The sequence below is a fragment of the Gallinula chloropus genome (assembly GCF_964237585.1).
Source record: "Gallinula chloropus genome assembly, chromosome: 5".
NCBI lineage: Eukaryota > Metazoa > Chordata > Aves > Gruiformes > Rallidae > Gallinula > Gallinula chloropus.
Window position 1 is genome coordinate 59067015 of NC_140090.1, and position 24078 is coordinate 59091092.

Sequence of the window (24078 nt, forward strand, 5' to 3'; positions counted from 1 at the left end):
TATATATATCAATTATGCTATGCTTCTGGCAAGAATTTAAAATACTTCAAAGCTACTGATAAACAGCTCTTTGTGAAATCAGATCTCCTCTTTATGTTTTAAATAAACCTAAAAATTGTTATGGTCTTTTCTAATTGAATGGAATTTCCAACCAAATGGGAATTATTTTAAAGGTTGGAAACCATTTACCATTTTAACTTTTGTTAAATTGCACACGTTTTTAAGCACTATATTATAGTAAGAAAGCTAGGACACAATTTCAAGTTTTGGCTAGAAAATGACTATATAAATTTAATAATTTCCTGTAGCATATTTAGACATTGCATTTTTTTACCTAGTATGCATAAAATGGAAAATACAGGATTGAATTTTGTTAACATCCAAGTAGTTTTTTTCTGAGGACTTTCAAGTGTCCACAAACATCATTTTCAATTTAAAATATCCTTTTTGTAGCATGCAAGTTCATAAAAGCATGATGAAACGTGAGATTACTAAAAGAATACAAAAGCCTATCCCTTTCATCGGGATTCATTTTGCACAGTCTTAAAAAATTGAATATTTAAATTGATTCATTAGTTATTTAAATATGCTAAATAGTGCATATCACTTCAAAACCAGTTAACAGCATATATTCAGATCCTTCTGTAATTTCTTTTGATATAAAGAATGCAAAACAACTTCTACTAATTCTAGCAAGTCTACTGCAATTCAGTTTACAGGTTTGCAAAATGAGTTTGATCTGAATTGTGTAATTAATCTGACTTAAGTATAAACATAACTAACAAATATTTAAAGATATCACAGATTGCCACTTTAGACCTTTATTCAGTTCAGTAAAGATGTTTTGAAAGTATTGAAAAGGTGAAAACATTGCAAAATGTTCTTTTCTAACTCGTTGACAATAATACTAAATTAGCAAAAGTTAAATTGTTATATTCCCTTCTTACAGAGATACTCTGCTGGATTTATATTAATTTACAGTACTAATTAGGTATGTTTTCATTTACAGTACTATATCATACTTCACTATGCACCTCAGACTTGGAGTCCAGACAAGACTTTGGCACTCAGTTACCATACGAAGTTACCTCAAGTTTCGCAGCATGCCAATATCCATTGTATATCCCTCCCCATTCATAAGGAACCTTCTTTTCTCACTTGGTTTTAAACTAAATAAAATGTGAATCATTAATACAGTCGACTGGGATTTTTTAAATTCATTTAAGACTTCTCTGTCTCTAAAGTACTGTCTCCCTGAAACCAAGACATAGGGCAGAAAGGTATTTTGATTTGACAAGAATTTTGTGAGGGAAGATGGTTCATAATGAAAATGCATGTTCTTGTTAGAGACAGACGTGAGCACACCCAAGTCTGTCACTGCACATCACCTAACTAGGGTGTTGAGAAATGGCAAGCACATTCTGAATACAGGTTTTCTGTATCTCAGTGACTACATGGACTATAGTATTCCTGAGACTGATTATTGCTTATATGCACATCAATTTCTTCCTTGCTCTATCAAATTTGGCTTGGCTAGTACAGACTCATCAAAGAGTTGGCTCTTGAAATCTTTAAGCTTTTCATAGGAAGGAAAGGGTATTTGCTGACAAAAGTATAGCTCAAGAATCACGAAATAACAGTGAAACTTCATTTTATTACAGAGTAAAAGAAAAAGGTCTATATTTTCTTCCTCAAATCTACAGAGAGAACAGTCTTTCTCTAAAGAACAGCAACACTAGGTACTTCAAAGTCTGAATATATTTATAATTCTTACACCCACGTCAGGAAGCACTATGTTTTATAATGATAGAAAGCCCTGTGAAATACAGAGGGAGGAGTAACGGGAAAACAATTCTCTGAAGAATCAAACCCTGTACTTGTTAGTTCCTAGCTCCCAACTTTGAAATCCCATTCTTGTGATGCCTAAGCTAGCAAGATTGAAATACATAGAAAGGTACCTAAAAATGCCCTAAAAGGGATGTTGAACAAAACCTAACTTCAAATTTCATTACTTTTAAAAGATTATATTTCAAATTTTATGTTGCAATTCATCTTCAAAATGATAGTCATCTATCCTGCATTGCAGTTTCATGACCATGCTGGTTCAACTCTTATTTTAGAAAAAAACCTAAAGCCCCAAAACTGAAAAAACTTGCCCTCACATTCATTATGTTCTTAATAGCAGAACACAGTAACTGCTGACTAGGACTTAAAGACTGGAATAATAAAATTAAATCTGTATCTGACCAAGCTGCCTCATATTTTGGCATGGGTTTTACAATAAATGGATTTTTACTTGAAGTACCATCCCAAAAAAATATTTTTGTGAAGAATGAGGTGATACTTCCTGAAATTCACAGGAACGAGGGAAGAGTCGATAGCAGGTGTGCAACGACTCCTTTATTCTTTCAACACTTTTTTCCCCACTGTTGTTTCTTCTGACAAAAACAACCACTTAAAAGTATATACATAATAAAACTTTGCATCCTGAACAATAATTTTCCTTTTTTATTATATTGTTCCCTATGGAAATTTAAAAGGTTCTGCAGATGCTGACTTGCTGTAATTCAGAAGCATTGCCTCAAATCCAGTTTACCCATACAATCTCCGAAATATCACTCCTTTTAAATTAGAGATTTACTAGATCTCCAAATGATTTTGTTATACAGAAGATTGAGTTTTCAACTTAGACAAAGAAAATATGTCACAAAAACCCCTCCACCTCTGAATGGGCATTAAAGACTGAGATTAACAGCAAAAGCAAAGGTATCCTGGCTGGAAGCCTCACCTGAGTTGTACGGTGTCTAGGCAATGCACTACATGCCATGTGGAAGATCAATCACAGATGTGAAACTGTTACAATACCTAGACACAACATACTGGGCTGAGGACAGCAAGTAGGTCCATACTGAAAATCTGTTACATGCGTTCACAAGACATTTTATTTTATTTCCTATTAAAGAAAAAAGAACAGTTTTCAAAGGGAAGAGACAGCAATAGATTTTAATAAAAACATGTAACTGTTTGTTCCATTATCTAACAAACTTTAATTTAGAACACATAAATTAAGCTGCTACCAGGATTAAATACTTATGCTCTAGTAGCACAAATCAGTCATAGAATCATAGGGGTTGGAAGGGACCTTGAGAGATCATCGGGTCCAACCCCCCTGCCAAAGCAGCTCCCCAGCTCATATTGCACAGATAGGCGTCCAGACAGGCCTTGAATATCTCCAGAGAAGGAGACTCCACCACCTCGCTGGGCAGCCTGTCCCAGGGCTCTGTCACCCTCACTGTGAAAAAGATCATCTGCATGTTGGTGTGGAACTTCCTGTGCTCCAACTTGCAGCCATTGCCCCTTGTCCTGTCTCTGCAGACCACTGAAAAGGGGCTGGCCATTTCCCCCGGCATCCCATACTTCAGATATTTATAAATATTAATTAGATCCCCCCTTAGTCTTCTTTTCTCTAGGCTGAACAGTCACAGCTCACTCAGCCTTTCCTCATAGGGGAGATGCTCCAGGCCATTAATCATCTTTGTAGCCTTTCTCTGGACTCTCTCCAGGAGATCCCTGTCTTTTTTATACCATGGAGCCCAGAACTGGACACAATACTCCAGGTGGGGCCTGACCAGGGCAGAGTAGAGGGGGAGGATCACCTCCTGTGACCTGCTGGCCACACTCCTCTTGATGCACCCCAGGATCCCATTGGCTCTCTTAGCCACCAGGGCACACTGCTGGCTCATAGCCAACCTGTCACCAACCAGGACCCCCAGGTCCTTCTCCACAGAGCTCTTCTCCAGCAGGTCATCCCCCAGCCTGTACTGATACAAGTGGTTATTCCTTCCCAGGTGCAAGACTCTACACGTGCTTTTATTGAACCTCATCTGGTTTCTCCCTGCCCAGCTCTCCAGCCTCTCCAGGTCTCTCTGGATGGCAGCACAGTGTTCCTGCGTGTCAGCCACTCCTCCCATCTTTGTATCATCGTCATACTTGCTGAGGGTGGATGCTATTCCCTCATCAAGGTCGTCAATGAAGATATTAAACAGAACTGGACCCAACACCGAGCCCTGGGGAACACCGCAGGCAAAGTAGGTAAAATACAACTGCCTTGTGGCATTCTACTAAAGATACTCCACTTCCAAGGAATGACTATTTTTACCTTCTAGCCTAACCATAGCTCTAAATATTTCTAAAGGTCCTAAAAATTTAAATTTTTCCCTGTGACATCTTTTACTGTCTTGTCTGAACTTTTTACTATGTTTACCTTGCTTCACAATTAAACATGTAGTTACTTTACTCCATAGAAAGCCAGAAATGAAACGGGCATTATCATAAATAGTTACTGCAAAGGCATCAAGATTCATGAAAATGGAAGAGTAAAAAAAAAGATCATGAAAGTCTGGAATTCAAAACCATGTAATAAGAAGAGTCGAAGCAAATAAATGCAAGGGTATAATAACAGGTTATCATTTTTGCATGCTGCTTCCTCCTATTCTGTCACTATTTGTGAATGCAAAAGTGCACACTGCTCCTTTTTTCATACTGGTACTTTTTAATGTATTTCCTTCATACAAAATAAAATCTGAGCATGAATAGTAGCAGTAATTAAGTTAGCAATTACATACACATGTGCTTGACTACAACTCTAAGTTGGCTGAAGTCAGCCACCACTGGAACTTTCGCACTAAAAGTTTCTAATGCACAGCATCTGGTTATCTCCTCTTTTCAAATACCCCTAGAACTTCAGAGAAATATATTTCATTGAATCAAAATTAAAATATTTGATTTAAAGCAGTCATTATCTGTTTCAAATAATATACTTAAACCTACAGATTCAGGCAAAGAGATGCCACTGTCTGATTCAGAAAAGGAAGATTTCAGAATGTGCCTTTATCAATGAAGACTATTTATGCACTGCCACTGAGTGCTCTTGGGAACAGAAATTTCTAGCAGATACTGATGCACTGCAATAGGATAGGAAAGGAGAGAGAATCAGAAAGTATTTGTCCCATTCTTATTTCTGATACAATTCTGAACAAAGGCCACAGGCCAATGCAAGCCAGTCAAGTACTTTAGATTCCCAAGACTTGTTCCAACTTGGTAACTCAGAGTCTCTGCCTGGTAGAGTGCTACATATGAAAATAATCTCTTTCAAATTCCAATATTTATGGCCACATGTAACTATGCTATATCCAAATAAACTGAAATGGTCAAAGCAAATCCCACACTCTTTCATCCATCCTGGATTTATTATCACCATTGAAAATTTACAGGTGATTCAGAGGGCAATAGGATTTGAGGTCACCAATATCCCTTGGAAGAAAATTTCTGTGCTCTAATCATTACAAAAATTCTAGGCCACATTCAGAAATTATATAAAATGCTAATAAAATATATTGCTTTGCATTGACTTGACTCATTTGTCCTCTGTTAGGATGTGTAAATTAGGGTTCATTTCTATAAATTACTTTCTTCCATCTCCAAATTTGACTACTTCTTCCCAGATTTTGCAACTACTATTTTTAATAGCTCCCCTGTTTCTGAAAAGGACAGCCATTGCAAGAGAGATCTTTACTGCTAAAGGAGACACAGCCTGTAGATAGTCCACTCAGCTTTGATATTTAGTACCATGCTCTGGAGCCAGTGTCAGTATGTAATGGAGAGCAAAAGTAGTTTACAAATGAAGCTTTCAGATCAAGCTTCAGTTGGCATATTATGGCCCAGATAGCATTATTATAAGCCTTAGGTATTCTCCAGGTATACAACTGTTAGAATAAACAAGCATGCAAGTCTCAAAGGTATGATCTGTATCTGTCAGAATAACAGCACAGGCTTGTAGTCAATTAAAAAAAAAAGCAACTTTTAAAAGCTCTTCTCTCCCCTAGACTGAAGAGCATAAGCCACACATCACAATTTTTGTAAACACAGTATTTTAAGCACTAGCTTCTAGCAAAGGTTTCATCTTTCTATTGGTATCACTTCTACACCCAATATATTGCTTTTGATTTATGTTCAGATTTTTCAGTCCTTTAGATTATGCTCCCTACACTGACTTAGAGGAAACATACAATTATTTCATGTCTGAATACTGGCAACATTTGATAACCCCCTGGGGCTTCATGCAAATTCTAACTACCACGGAGAAGAAAACAGAGGTCTGAAAGACTCCATACAAGACAGCTCATGCAACAAAGATGTAATTTCCCATAATGCACAGTTACCAAACTTAGCTTGGTATCACTGCTACCAACAGTAGCAACAACATTTGGAACCCTGAACTGTGAGCCAAATAAATAATGAATATGACCATGGGAAGGCTGTCTCCATCTCTTCTTTCATTGCTCCTCTGATGACACCCCTCACAGTAGCTCTGTTCAAATGAATGCTTGCCTGCATCACTAGTAAACCTAATGGAAGGGCCAAATGAAATAGATCAACAACAAGGGCAGACGATGGGCATCTTTGGGAATTCTTCTCCAATCTGTTTCTGAAACAAATTCCTTATAAGCAAAGAGCTACTATACAAAGAGAAAGGTATAGAAGCATCAAGTGCTTTTCTTTTTTCTTTATATTTAAACTGAATTTTGTAATTGTATACTATCAAAAAATGGCATTGCTGGTCTCCTTAAGAATGATGTATATGTTTACAATTCAAGCGTCATCCTGTAGGACAGGCTGGACACTGTGTCCTACCACAACCGTCCCAAACATACTCCAATAACAAAGCAATAAAGAAACAGTTTCAGAATTAATCATAAGTTAGTCCTTCCATAAGGACAGGGGGTCATGATAGTTGGGAGACCAAACAGCATCTGACAATTTCTGTATTAATGAAATACCAAGTACTATTCAAAGAGTCATCAGTGCTCAGACTACTAAATGAAAAAGCAAAGCTCACAGCATATGACATCCTGCCACTGCACTCTGAGTCCCTCTGTTAGTAGAGAAGGGGTATTTTTATTTTCTTGGCAATAACCTGGAGCAGCTCCTTTTGGAAGAAGGGATGCTCTCAAGTTCAGCATGGGAAACATAGAAAGGAAAGCAGCAAGAAAGCTGGAGAACAAGGGAAGAAGGCTATAGACTCCTAAGAGGTACAGTGAGTTTGTATTAGAGAAAATCCAAAACAAACATTTGCAGATATCTGGGAGTGAAGAGGAAATTGCAGTTTGTCTAGTGTCAGAAGCTATTTGAAGTTCCCAGACTAGCACAAAAAAACATTTAAAGAGACCTAGAAAGAATGGAACAGGGTGGGATTTGTTTTTAAGCTTTATCTAATCTGCCTCACCCATGTAATTTTAAATCATACCTTTGGAGTTGTCCTCATGCTCAGAGAAAAAAGGCAAGGAAGGGGATAATGGAAAGCGGAAGAGATAATTTCTTGTTAAGCCACCAGGCACACTATAAAGAGAGGTCCAACTTCCACGGTCTGACAGCAGTTCAGTGCATTAGTTAGAAACAAAGTTTTTGTGTCATTGAATTCTTGGTTGAAGATTTTTATTTTTAGTCAAAACCCTGCTTGCAGCTGTCTAAAACCATCCTAAAGACTTGACACTTCTCATGATGCTAGTAAAATGAGAAAAAATCTGACAAGAACATAGGTCAGATATTGGTCTAATTCTCACCCTCCTTCTACACCTTCTGGAAAAGATAAAAAAATTAAAACTCACCATGACAGGACTGATAAAACCCCAGTTCATCAGTGTATTTAAAAGAATGGATGGTATGAATTAGATCTAAAACATAAGCCAAGAACCCAAACTACCATCTCACTCCATCATGCTGCAATTAAAAAAATAATTATCTGATACATGTTCTTGCTTGCTTGACTCGGGACATTCTCAATTACTATACTGCATTTTTTTGTTAATAGCGTGCCATTCCATACTCCATTTTGTAAGTGAACCTGCTTTGGAGTTCATTATTAACCTTTAAATTGATTCTAAGACTTAACTTGCCCACAATACTTAACAAAAGGAAACTTGGATGTTAACCCTGTGCTGCATCACCCACTGCTGTGTCCAGCTTCCTTTACTTGTAAAAAATATTAGATCTCTTGATATAAAGGTCTCTTAAGACAGGCTGCTGCATATGAACAGGTCACAGTTACCTTTAAGTACATTAGTTCTCAGGATCTTTAAGTCTTCATACTCTATGTCAGGGTTAAATAAAATGCCATCAAAAATCTCATACACAGAAGCTCACTTTCTTTTTATTTTGCATATATATATTCTGTATGTGTACAGCTCAAGATTTTAAAACAGAAACCCACTTTATTTTTAGCAGGGCAGCTTTGAGTCATCTATTCTAAAATTCTAGCAGTTAGATTGTCACAGAAAAATCACACTTGGTCTACTTCACAGCAGCATTCCCAGCATAAAGCTCAAATTTACATTATGTATGTAAATTTAAAAACTGTCGTTGCTACAGTTTTTTTAAATCATGTTAGTTCAGTGGGGGGGGAGGTAGGGCGTGGGGGTGGGAGGTAAGGCATACCTAAAGCCAAAGCCATTAGCCCTCCATACCAGAAACAGGGAAGCAGAAAGCAAAAATTTTCTTCCCCTCCTGCCAACTTGCCCTTATTTTGTGACCCACCAGTCCTGGCTTATGCTAGATCATACTCTGAATCTTTGTGAATGCTTAGTGGAAAATGAAGGCATGTAGTTTCTTACAGGGCTACTGCAAAGGATTTGAAAAGCAGATATATCCTCATCAATAGTGATGGCCAAGCTGAGTAAGGGGGTCGTGAATTAGCATAAAATAAAAAAAAATTGGCTCTTCAGAACTTTTTTAACACAAAGTAACTAAACATGCAAATACTTGAACTAAGAGTTATAATCAAATCATTCCTTTGCCTTTGGTAGATGTGCTTTTTCTTATTTATATACATTAAGCTTCCCCCAAAGGAATGAGTCGCACTTCCTTTTGCTCAGTGGAACTGGTTCCCTCTGAAAAGGGAACAGAATGGAAAGTTGCCGTTTCTGAGATGCTGCTTTCAGTTCCATAACTCCATAATGTTACAAAGATCTGACACATATGGGCAACTAACATTGGACAAAAGAATATGCAATAAAATTTCAAAACATTTTTTAAAAAACAGATTTTCAATATAAAGCACATAACTGCTATTTATGCTATAATAATTCAATTTAGTGTTAAGGCAGAAACCTAACGTAAGTATGTTCCTGCAGCACTAACTTCTTTGCATTTTGAATGTTATAAGCAGCAGCATTTAGCAACTCTTCACAGCAATATTAAAAGGCAATACATATCAAGATATCTGCATTTCACATGTGACAACCATTAGCAAAATTAATTTGGGAATCCAAATTCTTCAGTTATTGTAATTTTATATGCTGAATTTTGGACTACCTCATAATTATCATTAGCTATACGCATAAACTGAAGATGCAATAATCTGATATCAAATTCCCTCTCACAATAAGACAGGGGCCCTTACAATCATAGCTGGACACCACTGGTAACAACCCAGACAGATTTCTCTAATGCGCATCCTCTAGAGAAGGAGATGTGATTTGTCTGGTCTCTCATCTAAGCATGGAGCTCTGACTCATGAGCAGGAACAGATTTCCTTTGGAGAGTTTAGTGCTGTTTAATCAGCAGACTGATGATCTCTTTCCCAGGAACCCTTTCCCTCACGGCAGGAACGATTCAGTTGCTCATGACGTATTTACTGAGCTACTGCAGGTGACAGCCTGGGAAATTAAAATAAACCAGTACCTATTTCCTCTTAGTATTTTGGCCTGCTGGCTGCAGCAATTCAGCAGCTGTTACAGAATAAGCTGACCCATTTTGGGATCATAGGTGAGAACTGCTGAGGCCACACAAAAGTGAGGGGTTTGGATCAATCACACCCAGTGTAGTCTCAGCTTGTACACAAAATATTAAAAATATATGAGCAATTATTAACAGCAAGATTAAACATTTATGTCAACAAGCTTCCTTCTTTTTTTAATACTAATCTCCTGTAGACGGTAGATTAATCTACAGTCATGAAGAATTTCTTCCACATAAGATACATGAAAAAGCCAGAAAATCCCAGCTCATCTCATCATCTAAGTGAGCTCTGGAAAGTTACCTTTAAAAAAATCCTTTTATTTATTTTGTTTATAAACTAGGAATATAAGTTCATTGTGATTGCAGGATGTATTTTTAAAAGAAAAACTAACCAGCTTTATTAATTCTACAGCATAATTGTACCACTATAATGACAGTGAAAAAAAGCCTTGAGCTCTTCTGCTTTACAAATAGATCTCAATGCAATAATGCTACCATTGACAGCACAAGAGTAAATAATTTTCTTGAATTAATTCATGTATTTTTCAGACTGAAGAAACAGTGTAATTGGGTTTAGTCATTTCACTTTACTAGGATATCTAAATTTAATTCTTACATAGACTAGCATATAATAGAAAGTATTTACTGTTATTAGCAAAAATTCCTCTATTCTAAAAGGTCCATACCTCACTCCTAAAGATACCTTAGTAAATCACAGTGATCATCTCATTAGAAACAAGGAAAATATAAAACTGTATGTGCAGAATCAGACAAGTTTACATAACTATTTCGTTTCCTAGGGCAAATCTGTAGTGATTTCACAGAATCACAGAATGACAAGGGTTGGAAGGGACCTCTGAAGATCATTTAGTCCAACCCCCCTGGCCACAGTGGGAACATGGAACAGTGTCCAGGTGGGTTTTGAATATCTCCAGAGATGGAGACTCCACATCCTCTCTATGTAGCCTGTTCCAGTGCTGTGTCACCCTCACAGTAAAGAAGTTCCTCTTCATGTTTAGATAGAGCTTCCTGTATTCAAGTTTGTGCCCACTGCCTCTTGTCCTGTCATTGGGCACCACTGAAAAAAGATTGACCCCATCCTCCTGAAACCCACCCCCCAAATATTCATAAGCACTGATAAGATCCCCCCCTCAGTCTTTTCTAGGCTAAAAAGTCTCAAAGTCTCTCTTCGTAAGAGAGATGTTCTAGTTCCCTCATAATTCTTGCAGCCCTTTTTTGTACCCTCTCCAGTAGCTCCCTGTCCTTCTAGAACAAGGAAGCCCAGAACTGCACACAATATTCCAGATGAGGCCTCACCAGTGCAGAGTAGATGGGGAGGAGAAAAATCCCCCAACCTGCTGGCCCCACTTTTCTTGGTACACCCCAGGATGTCATTGGCTTTCTTTTGCGAGGCTGGGTCGGGGGATGCAAAAAACCTTGAAATATTGTTCAGTTAGTCCCAACACTGTGGCAGGTGTGAAGATGGGGGAAGATTCTAAGGTAGATACTGTGAATAGCTAGGGAAAGTACACGGCATCAAGCTATTATGTGAACAGGACCCTTCCTTCACAAGTGAAAAAACATCTCAGAGTTAAAAGCAGAACCCAGCACAGGATTCCAACTAAATACAAACCCATCAACTTTAAGTGCTTTACGAGGTACAATGTAACAAGAAACTAAGTGGAGCTGCTGCATACTTGTTTGTAATTTAACAAAATCAGAGTAAACAAGAGGCATGTTTTTCCTTTATAGTCCTGTTACTGTTCTGAACAGAACCCCAGTGATATGTGGCAAATATTCTGATAAATATTCTCCTATAGTTCTTGTTAAAGATGCTAGCAGGCCAAATCTATCTAAATACTACTGCGAAGCAAGAATAATTAAACTGTGAAACCCAACACATGTAATGAGTTCAAATTTTAGAAAGTACTTTTGTAAAAAAAGATTAGACATCTATACCAACAGTAAGAATACATACAGGCCAAGTTAATAAATGGGCAAGGGAGTTATACTAATATATTTAAACATTCTGAGGAAAGCACTAGGTCTCCAAGGATAGTATATTATAAAACAGGGTTCTTATAACAACAAGATTTTTCAGTGGCCTTATTCAGGAAGAAAAAAAAATAATAAATGTATACTTTCAACAGGAATTATTCTAAAGATGTGCAAGAAGCCCCTGTAACTTGGCATTTCAGATTTCCAGGGCAATTAACTCCCCACTGTATCACATCACTTAACATTAATTAATTGCTAAAGATGTAGTTATGTAACTTACTGAACTGCTAAGGATAAAACAGCTCCCGAGCTCCCAAGACTTGAGTGGCATGCCAAATTAATCAGTGAAGCACAGGGATTTACCCTCTCTTCTGAGATTGCCAAATCAAGCAGTCATTCTCCTTCAGTGTCAACTAATGGGAACAAGTCAAGTAAATGTCAGTCAACTCTTAGTGTGCCATCAGCCCACTGCTACAAGGACAGCTTCACAGAGTGAAGAGTTCTGAAAATTCCCATTATTACTGTGTATAAAAAGGTTGGAGAGTTCAAAGCATGGCACCCTTGGAAACAGGTTCCCTAAATGTGGCTGATACTTCAGCTGTTTACTTCTTCACGATAAATCCCAGCCTGTGCTAATTATTGTGTTAGCTAGAAACATCTTTATTTTCAGGGTAAGCATAAATTAGGGAATGTACTAACTCGTCTCACTCTCATGTATAGCATGGCTTACAAGTTAGAGGTGGCGTTGGCTCAAAACCAAAAAACAATGAAGTTGGAGTCCACTCACTCAGCTGCACATTAGATTAGCGACAAAGCCCAAACTCCTTCCTTGCTTTTGAAATAGCTGTCCATTTTTTACAGCTCCAAAACATTGTGCTAACATAGCTGAACAGACACAAAAGCAGAATCAAGCAGCAAACAGTTGAACTGCACTCCCTGGAAGAGTCAACAGCTACCATTTATATAGACTCTTCTGGTTCCATGTGGGTGACTGATGTTTGAATACTCTAGAATATGGAAGCAGTTTTTAATCATTTAAATAAATTACAGTTTTGGATGGATGAACAGAGCCTGCATATGCATTCAGAAGCTCACTTGAACACACTGAAGAAGAGAGTTTCAAGGTTCTAGCTGAATGGATTTCATGGGAATGTGACTGTACAACTCTTCTTACTGTTTTTCTAAAGTGATTTGGAACATATTTCAAAGACATTCTTCCCACAATCCTATTGATGTTCCTGGCCAGGGATAAGACCTGAAGAAATAAGTGCATGTGGTTCTGGTGTATGAAACAGGCAAGCCCATGTGACCAGCAGCCAGTCACTCCATGCCAAAGTGATGCACATATGGACATTTGTCTTGCAATGCTTAACAGTTACCATCTGTCTCATAACAAAGTCTGTTGTAGACTGACGATAGTGTAACTGAAACTGCTGCATTTTCAAGAGGACAAATTTAGGGACCTGGCATTGCAGAATCTGAAAAAAAACACTCTAGGCTCTTTGAAGCTTCATGTTCTGACCATCCTGGTATTTGCTTAGTTATATATTCCTGAGCCTATGAATATATGGAAGAGAGTTGTACACAGTTATTTCCAGTATGCAACCAGTACTGCTGTGTAGAAAAGAGCTTTGGTACCAGGTAACCCTAAAAAGGTCCTCCAGCACACTGCTGGATCATCTACTTTCAACATCTGACTGATAACTATAGAAACAAAGTATGGGCTTCCTTCACATGCACAGAAAAGCTTGATAAGTAACCAGCTTTGTAACCTGGGGGAAATGCACTTAGAATTTTGTGGTTTCCCATAGTGATAAAGTAGGTTTGTTGCTTTTTTGAACTGTTGCAGGTATCTATGAATAGCTTTTGAAATTGATCTTCGGTACAGCACAGTAAAAGGTCTAGCAATCTTCTCTAAGGCTTTAAAAAAAAATCTAGACAGTTCTCAAATATTATAGAACATTTCTGATATCTGTATCAATCAGCTTAAGCATTAGACCCATTCCCCAAGCAGTATGTTTTAATTCTGAAGAGGAAAGGCTGTCTGATCTGTCGGAAGCACGGGCACATCACTGTGCTATTTGACATAGGCTAATTTGGAAATGGACATGAACAATAGAGTACCCTTGAAAGAAAAACTAACTTAGGAAATAGATGTCACTGGCAAGTAACACTGTACACCCTGACGCTATCAACAGGACATTGTATTGAAATAGTAGGAACAGCCACTGTTATATTTCCAGAGAGACAAACTTAAATGACTATGTGTTACCACTGAGGCATGTTTTTGTATTCCTTCACCAAGTACAAGTCTGGCCCATTAGAATTGGCCACAGCACTGGAGACAGATGCTTAAGAGATTCAGTTTATAAGTTAGTAGCATGTAAGCTTCAGCAAGGTTTAAATATGACAAGTTTAGCTACAAGTCATAATCTTCCCTTATATTGAATAGGCTTGAGAAGCAGGTATGTGCATTTGCAGGAGAGCGCAGGGTGCTGGCATTGTCACCAACAGGAGACCACACTGGAGGAACGCAACACCAGCACGGCACAGCAAAAACATGTAGGAGATGGCACAGAGGAAAACACATGCCTCAGAACTGTTTTCTGGCAGAGAAGGTGAGGTTATGCCTCTATATTTACTAAACCATACCAGACAGAAAATGGTTGCAAGAACTTTCTCATACTTTTTCTTGAAAGCTGTATTGAACTATTGAAAATATTGGAAACACATGTTTGCTGGGGCCAGAAAGCCCATCTGAATAAGGGGATGTAATGAAGCTACTTAAGGAATATCAAACATAAGGCCAAAACTAACTCTGAAGAATTTAAGATTCTGACCCAAATGGTTCAGAAATCAGAGGCTACTCCTCTTTGAGAAAAATGACCTATTTCCTTTGGGTCAACAGAAAGATACAGAGCTAAATGTTTTCCCCTACTTAGTGAAGCAGAGAGAAGTTGACTAGGGGACTTGCTTGTACTTTCTGGGATTACTATTTAAGAAACAGTTTTTGGAGAAAGGTATTTATAAGCATAAGAGATTATAAGCACACAACATAAGCAGAACAGAGAACATTTCTAGTCGATGATATGATAGATTCCATAAAACAATCATAGATCCTGCAAAGTTGTATCAACTTCAAAAAACTGAGAGCATACTTGGGGTGACCTCACTGATAACTTTTCCATTACCTCTGCCCTACTTATGAATACTCCATATATTTTGAGGCCCACTTCCAAGCCAAAGATTCCTTCCTCTGTCTAGTCTATTGTGTAGAAGTAATCCAGAAATTTTCACAAATTTTTGCTTCACAAAACATTTAATTCAGTATAATTAAATGCCCATTTATATAGAATGATAGTAATTTAATGATTTCCTCACTTTTCTGAACACTGGAGAGCTAATATGTCATGAATTTTGTAGATTACATAGAGGTAGTAATGCTTAGCAAAGCCTATTACTTTGCAGATTATGTACAAACCTAATTTTAAGAGTATGGAACAAGTTGCAATGAGCTAGTTATATGTTTATAAGATTGTAGCTTATATTCTTTAAAAATACTGTTCTGCCTGAAAGCATTTAGCACTGATAAATTTGTAATTTTACAGACTATTTTTGGGTTAAGCATGACATGACCCAGTAGACACATATGTTTAATATAAAGGCAAACTTTGGCTAATTACTAACATAACAAATAGTAAAAGACATCTAAGCATTCAGCACATATTGCTTTTTATAAACAAGCATGAATCTTGTTCATTTTTCAAAACCCCATTCTCAAACTTGTCAGTTTATTAGAATGCTAAAAAGCACAATCACTTCAGATTAACAGATAAAGTTAATCATTGCTAAAGAATAAAAATTGGGATGAAATTACAAGCCCTTGAAATACAGGCTGATACAGGGAAAGAGTCTTACTTCCCTGACCTACAGAAGACAGTGGGACACAAATAATCGATGTAATTTAGCATCATATTATTCTCTCTGAACGTTAACCTTCATTTAAAAGTCATTCCAATCAACACATTATTAAAAGTAAATAACCGCAGCCTCTGAATTTAGAATTAAGCTTCTTTAAAAAATCTAGCAGTACGTATGCTTTTTGCAAAAATGTTACACAGCCACAGAAAGCCAAAACCTTGTAATTAGATAGCGAGAGGTAATACAGAAAAAAAAATCATCGTTAATTTCTGAAGTCTGCATTAGAAAAGCACACCTCAATCAATTATTATTGTGAAGTCCCATGAGTATCTATATGAAAATTTCCCAAGAATCACAACTTGTTTTTCCCTTATCTGCCAGTTCCACAAATTCAACTTGATCATGTCAAGCTATGTTCTTCCATGTTCACGTGGCATCACTAGTAATAAACTTGTGTAATGAGAATTTCCAAAAATTTTTTCTGAGGATAAGTGACAGAATATAGCTGTCTAATTGCTCAGTTAGATCCACGCCAATACCAGAACTGTTAGAATGAAAATGAGATATTAAAAAATGGAGCATAAACCAGACACCTATTCTAAAGATGATGAAAGTGGCATTCTTTACAGGCACTTCCAGAAAAACAAGAATTAAAGTGGACTGTTTGTTGCCAAGGTTGTTTTCTTAAAATCAAGTTACAAAGTTCTATCTGGTAAGGCTTGAAACCCAAAACATGACTTAGAAAGATAAAACTTCAAAGACTACTTCTTGCAGTTCTAATGTCAGCACTCCAAAGTCAAAACATACACTCATAAAAATCATGCAAATACGGCCTGGTCAGCAACACTTGCCTTGTCTGCAAGATACCTGATTTAGATACTTTAAAGCCATAAGCCCTATTAAAAGATTCAGATTTTTTTTTTTCTTTCCAGATCAATGTCTGTTGCTAGACAAGCAGAGTCTTAATTAAAATTACAGAAGGAAGCTGAGAAGTGGTAAAATACTGTCTTCACAAATCTGAATTTAGTTTGTTGGCAGAACTCTAAAACAATACATTATTTATGAACTGCATGCAGCTACATGTATGCATATTTTATAGATTTAATATAATGGATCAAATCATTTGGAGGGATTGCAAGAGCTCAGATTAAAGCAAGATGTCACATATCGTATTAGACATAAAGCCAAAATTTAATGAGACAAGTAAAGGTCAGAGCAGCACACTATAGTTTCAACTTGATACCCCCACTCTCCTCCCTGTTCTTAACCATGCATCATATCTTCAACCTTAAGCATAAAGCAAAACTAGAAGTTAGCATGAAAGGATAATTCCAATGCCAAGTCCACTAAAGAACCAGGAAAGTTAAACTTTAGTTTCTATTCTGGAAATAAAGTGACTGTAATTCAGTTCATCATCTCTATTCCTTGTTTACCTAAGTATAATCAAGTGATTTGCAGTGAATAATGCCTGGTTAATTTAAGATTGATCCAGCAAAGTCATTAACACTCCCTACTGGTGGCTTAAGTAAAAAAAAACAACAACAAAAAAAACCCCACAAAAACAACACAAACAAAAAAAACCCCAAAAAAAAACCCCCAAAAAAACCCCATAGCAAATGTGTCTAATAGAAACATAACACCTACATTTTTACCTATAATGTGGATTCCACCTGTTTTCTGTACTGTACTGCACTCAGGAATACCCTTTATCACAATTCCTCTTCCCCTCTCCCCTTTACAGTTTGTCTGTTTTTCCACTCAGTACTAAAGTCTTCAAGAAAAAAATATTTATTCCAGTAAGATTTATCCTTAAGGCCTTAGAAATACTCAATCTTTTCTAGTCAGACATCTTTTCTCTTTCACATGAAGAAATTTGTACACAAGAAAGATGAGAGCAGACAAGGAAAAGTAGATTGCTAAGGAAGACTCAAAGATGGGACAATGAAGGATAAAAAAATTAAAGTGACATTGGAATTTTTGAATTGTTTTTCTCTTTCCAAATTTTTTATTTCCTATCCTCTCAAAGTTTTGTCTTTTCCTTCATGCTTTTCTGTCTCCATTTTCTTCATTTTTTTCTTTCACTATTCCTTACCTAATATGAACTAGTATTTCTAATACATAATTTGATGTTAAACTCATTAATGAATTACTAAAATATAATCTCATTTATTTTAATTTCCATTTTTATGCCTGTGACTGTCATTTCTGACATACATCCATCACTTCCCCCTACATCCCCATTCATAAGATGAGTTAGGTCAAGTCAAAGCAATTTTGACTTCCTCACTCTTTTCAAGATCAGCACGTGTGTTCAGACAACTCTTAATATCCCGGAGAATAACATTAAAATCCTATCTCACTGGCTTCAGTACTGCTCTTCATTACTTTTGTATTGCTCTTTCCTTTCACCATTTTCAGATATTTAAAAAAACTCAAAAAACCCAAAACAAAACAAAACAAACAGCCCACACCCAAACCTTATGTAATACACTTTTCAAAAGTAAGAGTGTGATATTTCTAGGTTTCTGCCCCTTTATCATACATCTTCCATCCTCTCAATTTTTAATCCAGTTTTCTGTGTTTCTTTTGCAACAGCATAATTTTTCGTTTGCTCTACGGAGCTCTCCCTCTGATGTACGTGTTGACTCTGCTTCTGCACTTCATTTTGCAAGTGTCATCTCCATCACACATTAGAAGCATTTCTTCAAAAAATTCCTTTATGTTGTCCCTGATACATCCAGACCTTTATCTTTTTCTGACCCTGTTGAGATACCCTGTCCACATAATGCCCATTTTGTGCAGCCAACACTCAGCTTTTTGATTCTCACAACACTACAACCATCACTCACTCCTGCAGTGTGCCACACGCTATGTGCAGCTCTGTTGAAGATAATACTGAACAAACTATCAAGACTCCCTTTAGTACCTTACCTGACAAATTCTTGATTCAAGGCTGTACTTCATATCTTGCCTTTCTGTTCACAAGCTAGGGACAAAGAAAAATCTAATTCTACTCCTCACAGCACAACTTAAATTCTGGTGGATTCTTTACAAATACTTAAAAATCTTCATGTCCAGCACAGTCGACGCTGCTTTAAATGTTAGTTCCAAACCCCATGATTTAAGCTTCATTTGCTTCCCAGTTTTCTTCATAATTCAGAGCTTCTTCCTATTGCTTCTTTTTGTGATTTTTTTCAAGTTTCTCACACATGATAAACACAATATTTCTAAGGCTTTCCTTTTTTTTTTAAAGAATTTATCTTATCTTTTTCAGGAACAGATTTATAATCTTTCTTGTAGACCTTGCTATCTTTACAAATATGGAAGAAGCATGTGTAAAAGTTATGATCACCATATAACATGTATGCAAGCATATGGCAGTTTCATTTTTCCTTTTTAAACACATACATTTTAAGTTTCCCCACCCATTTCACCTTTGGGTATTTTAGTTTCAACACATGTGAAAGAAAATTAGTTGCTTTTCTGACCCTTAAAGTAGCAGACTATTTGAAATAAGCAATTAAATGACCCAATTTATGAGATGCTGCTTAAATTCTTCTTTTTTTTATACCAGCAATTTTATTAGTTGCTTCCCAATTTTCCTACTACACTCCTAACTCCTACTATCCTCTTCCTGCTCAGAAATGAAATTTTTAAAAAAGCTGTTGTCAGACTCCAGAGGCCATTTGTTCATCTCCAGCCATTCTACTCAGACAGTTGTGTTCCATTGCAGTCAGGCTTCCAAGGGTATTTTTCTTTAACATGCCATTATATTTGAGTTATGCAGACCTAAGATTACTGACACACTTATTCTCTTCAATATGCCAATGAATATCACTGCAAACATTCTTCCAGAATTTCTAGTTTGATTTTTGGTTTACATTTAAACTATTTTTTTCTATCCTCACACTTTTTTTCTTCGCTAAAGCTTACAGAAAAACAGCTTCTTTCAAGATTTCCAGAATTCTCTTTTCTCTCTCTCACCCTCCCATCTCTCTTTTTAAAGCCTCTTAGTGATGTTATGTTATTCATGCACAACTGTTTAAAGTTTCAATCTTATTTGAAACAAAAACTAGGAGATGACAACCCTTCTGGAGATAAATACAATTCCAGATGGCAACTGGAGCTGAATGAGGCTCTGAATTCAGAGCCAAGGTAAAGGGAAAAGTTCACTGACAAAACCCAATCAGTTTTGTAAAAAGGAGCATTGACATAGAAACACCTACACCTAAATTTAATCTTTTTCATTGAAACTAAGCTGGAACTCTTAAATTTAGAAACTGAGTTTGCCATATGCATTTGCTTCTAAACTTCCTCAGTTCAGTTGTAGTAACAGAATCAGAATTTCATGCCTCTGAGCAGTTGCAGAACTTCCTTCAAAAAGTTGACCTCTAATCAGCTGTCATGAAAAAGACACCACATCTACACCATCCCCATAGGTCTAACAGTCATACTAACACAGATTATTCCCGATAACTTGAGCTTTCCTGATGAAGAGGAGGGTGCTTTTTAAATATCAGACAAATAAAAAAATTGGCTCAACCATATAGTAAAACCAAAACAAAAAAACATAAAAAGCTCTGAGAGCTGTTTGTATTTAAAAAACATATCTATTTCAGAATTATAATGCTATATACAGTAAAATACATACAAATTAGTTTACTCTTGCTTTGAGAATATTTTTATCACAAATATTTTACAAGACATTTCAGATTACAGAAAATTAAATCCTCAGTAAAGAAGCAGCAACTATTTTGTACAGAGCAGCTATTATTACTATAACAAATTCTCTTCATTGGTAGGGGCAACATTTGTTAAATCATACCTAAATTTCTTCCAAATGTGCATTTAATGTTATCTGGCAGTAAGCTTTAATTATATAGGAAGTCTGAAAGTTAATAAGCCTGGATCATTAAAAGAAAGATTATAAATACATCTAAAAATAGACACACAGTTATACACTTAAAAGTATTGTGACAAGAGGCATACTTTAATTATAGAAAAGCTAATATACCTGAAACCAAATACATCATTACTGTTATTCAATCACACCCACAATAAAAAAAAATATCCTTGTATTGAAGGAAAAGTTTTACATTTCAATTTTCTTATGGACAAACTTTCAACAGGATCTGGTTAAAATCACAGAACGATACAAACGAGAAGATACAAAGTCCTCATTTGAAGATTCCTGACTACACCAAGGGATGTTGTCCTTGCCTCTTACCATTCCACCATACACCTTTGACAAAAGCCTGGCTCAGCCTTCCTTAAAACCCCCCCTTCCACTCTGAGGTAACCTTGTAGTTATAACCTCAAAATAAGTCACGTCAAAAAACACAGGTATAGTCTGAGGAACAGAATCACAAGCATCCACTCAGTAGCACTCATGACAAACACAGATGGTACAGAGCAACAAGTTGATTCAAATTCAATACTTAGAATTATCAATAGTTCTTTAAGAACAACAAACCTGGGCCACTTTAACGGAATTTTGAGTTGAACCACCAGCATGATATTCTACTTTGAACTTTTTCACAAGTTCTTCAAATCTGTTAAAAAAAAAAAAAGTGGAGAAGAAAAAAGTTACATTACTTCATTTCCATCTTCTGAAAAAAAAGAAGACATGAAGGTTAGTAATCCACTGCATCATATTATTTGAAAACAAGAAAGTAGCTGCTACACATGGTGCGAGCTGGCAACATCTATTTAGATTCTGTCCAAATTGGAAAGGCAAATGCGACACCAACTCGAACCCTTCACCTCTAAAGTTGCAAGTAAATAACCAAAAAATCTCATTATCTGAAGCATAAGTTTGATTACAATGAACTGCTAGATTGTTAAAACATATGCCTGAAGAAAAATTATATAATTGAAGATGTTAGTATACTTATTCCAGGTCATTAAAGGTAGAAACAAAATGTAAAATTAAGTGAAAAGTTTGAGATCTAGTGTCTATTTCAAAACTAACTTGAACCAAACAACAGTGCTATGTTTTAACTTCTTATATGAAATAGTAAATTCTGACAGGTGAAGAATTTTTATGAACAAGTCCTCTAGTATGTGGGAAAATCTGATAATAGAAAAGCAGAGTGTCTCCAAATGAGCTTTTGAATGCTTCAAGTCTACTATGAAAACAGCATTCTTTGGTCACATTTAGTAGTACATTATTAACTTTGAACATTAAAGCAAATATTTAAACTTTTAACAAATATCTACCCTCATATTTCAGATCAGACTTTAGGGTTAAGACCAATATAAAGTTCTGTAAGACACTCTTCTGGGATGTATTTTGCATCTCTGATCACAGCACACCACAGTTAAAGAATCAGCGTTCTCTCTAGTCACAGGGAAGTAAAAAAGGGAAAATGGAAGCATCACAGAAAAGGGAACTAGAATGTGGGACCAGTGTGCACCCTCCCTGCAGCCTTCACAAATACTGTGTCATGCCTTTTAAGTTCTAAGCACACTTCAAAATGAATGGATCAAACTACAGGATTAACAACCTCAGAAGACACTGGTCTCAGAAAGAAGCACTCCTGCAGGCAAATTAAAATGTTTACGGTAATATCTGTTTGCACATCTGAGGTTCAAGAGGACCTCAAGGTCAACCCTAATTAATAGCATAGATTTGCCCTTAAGGTTTATTAACTTTAGATGTTTGCCTTTAACAAGCTTGCCCTTCGCTTCTTTTACAGTAACCCATCTTCATTTCAGACAGTGAAAAATGAATGCTATCTGCCAGCCCTACCCTTCCTCTCTGCCTCACAATGCCAATCTCCTTACAGCACGTGAACAATGGCTTTGGGGATAGATTTGTCTAATAATGACTTGTTTGTTTAAAAGGTTTTGATTTTCAATACCACGTTACTAATAAAAGCATTTTGATTTCTATAGCGCTTTCCATTTAAAATGTTTGAATAATGAGCTACTCACCCAAGCAAACTACCGATGGGCAGACAATTAAAAAGAACTAAGAACTAAATTACTACATATGCTTTTCACAGTTATCCACACTACTAATTATCCACCAATTCTGTGTCAAGCAATTGAAACCTCAAATGATAGCAAGTAGCTGAAAGTGGGGAAAAAAATAAGAAAAACCAACAGGTCTCCTAACAATTGCTTCTCAAGCAAAGACATCAAACCATCATGAACCAATTAAGTATTTTGGCAATATTTTTACTTTAACTGACACTTTACCTTTTCAATCAATTTGAACATGTACTGCCCAAATGACATGGTTATTCCTGTATCCTTGTATATTTACAAGCATCCCAACTGATATTTTAATTCTTTTAACTAGAGACGTCTAACTAACATTTCTATGTCCATTTTACTTAATGGTACATTAAGCCATATAAACTTAGTATATTGTAGTTGACTGCATTAGCAGCTCTAAATCTAGATGAGTAGGTATTTAAATACTTGATTTATAGTTTGAATTAATAAAATATATTGTATCTGAATTAGAGACAGCCTTAAAATATTGCCCTTATTGTTAAAATTTGAAGATGACACTAAGTAATTGACGAAATCTAAGAAATAATCTGAACAAATTATTTTACAATTACCTAATAAGACAATGGCAACTGTCTTTATTTCAGATTGAAGAAGAGTTAGGTCAACACCTTTAAACATAAAATAGAGCAAGAGGTTCACACAAATGCAAGAAAAGTAATTTTAGCTGGTTATTTTCCATGACACATCAAAAGAACAATATAAATTTTGGTGGTTTAACCCACTAAAGCCCGATAACCAAATTGTATCAAGAATGACCTCAAAATTAGGAACTCCCTATAGCTTTTTATCTTAAGATGATGAACAGTTAGGTAGACGTTTTTCAAGATGTCAGCAGATGGAGCAGAGGCACTGTGAGAACATTGACTTTGTCACTGTCTACTGTATGCCTGACCTGCAAAGAGACATTCCAGCATGCCTCAGATACATGGTATTTGCCTTTATAAAATTCCCCATTTTAAGGAAGGAAGTTCAACTGTAGAAACTGCTCTGAGCCCAGGAATGCTAAACAGAGCTTCTGTGTGTGCTTCAGGACTAAACTGTTATCACACTTGGAATAATTCAAGAAAATTAGAACCTTATGAGCAAGAATAAATAATATTTTTGTTTCACTTTCTGCAATTGTTGTTTTTTCTGAGTATTTTTAAGGTTGTGCTGTATCTGAGAAGTGTGACCCTTCTCCTGACCTAGCAACATACCATTACCTTAAATAACAGTATAATAAATCCCACAATCAGCACCATATAGAGGGGCCCCAACTTTTGGTGCCATGAATTTGTTCACCACATTACAACGCATTTGAACAAAGAACAAGTTTGCATTTGCAGCAGCATATGTTTTCAG

The 24078-nt window shown here is 36.3% G+C and overlaps 1 protein-coding gene across 2 annotated transcripts in view; it reads right to left on the minus strand.

Moving 5' to 3' along the window:
* ADK (adenosine kinase) overlaps positions 1-24078 on the minus strand; it is a 286337-nt gene that overhangs the window by 184847 nt on the left and 77412 nt on the right. For both annotated transcript variants that reach the window (XM_084265348.1, XM_084265349.1), the window contains exon 4: positions 21188-21266. In XM_084265348.1, the coding sequence (XP_084121474.1) occupies positions 21188-21266 (79 nt within the window). The remainder of the gene's footprint in view (positions 1-21187; positions 21267-24078) is intronic.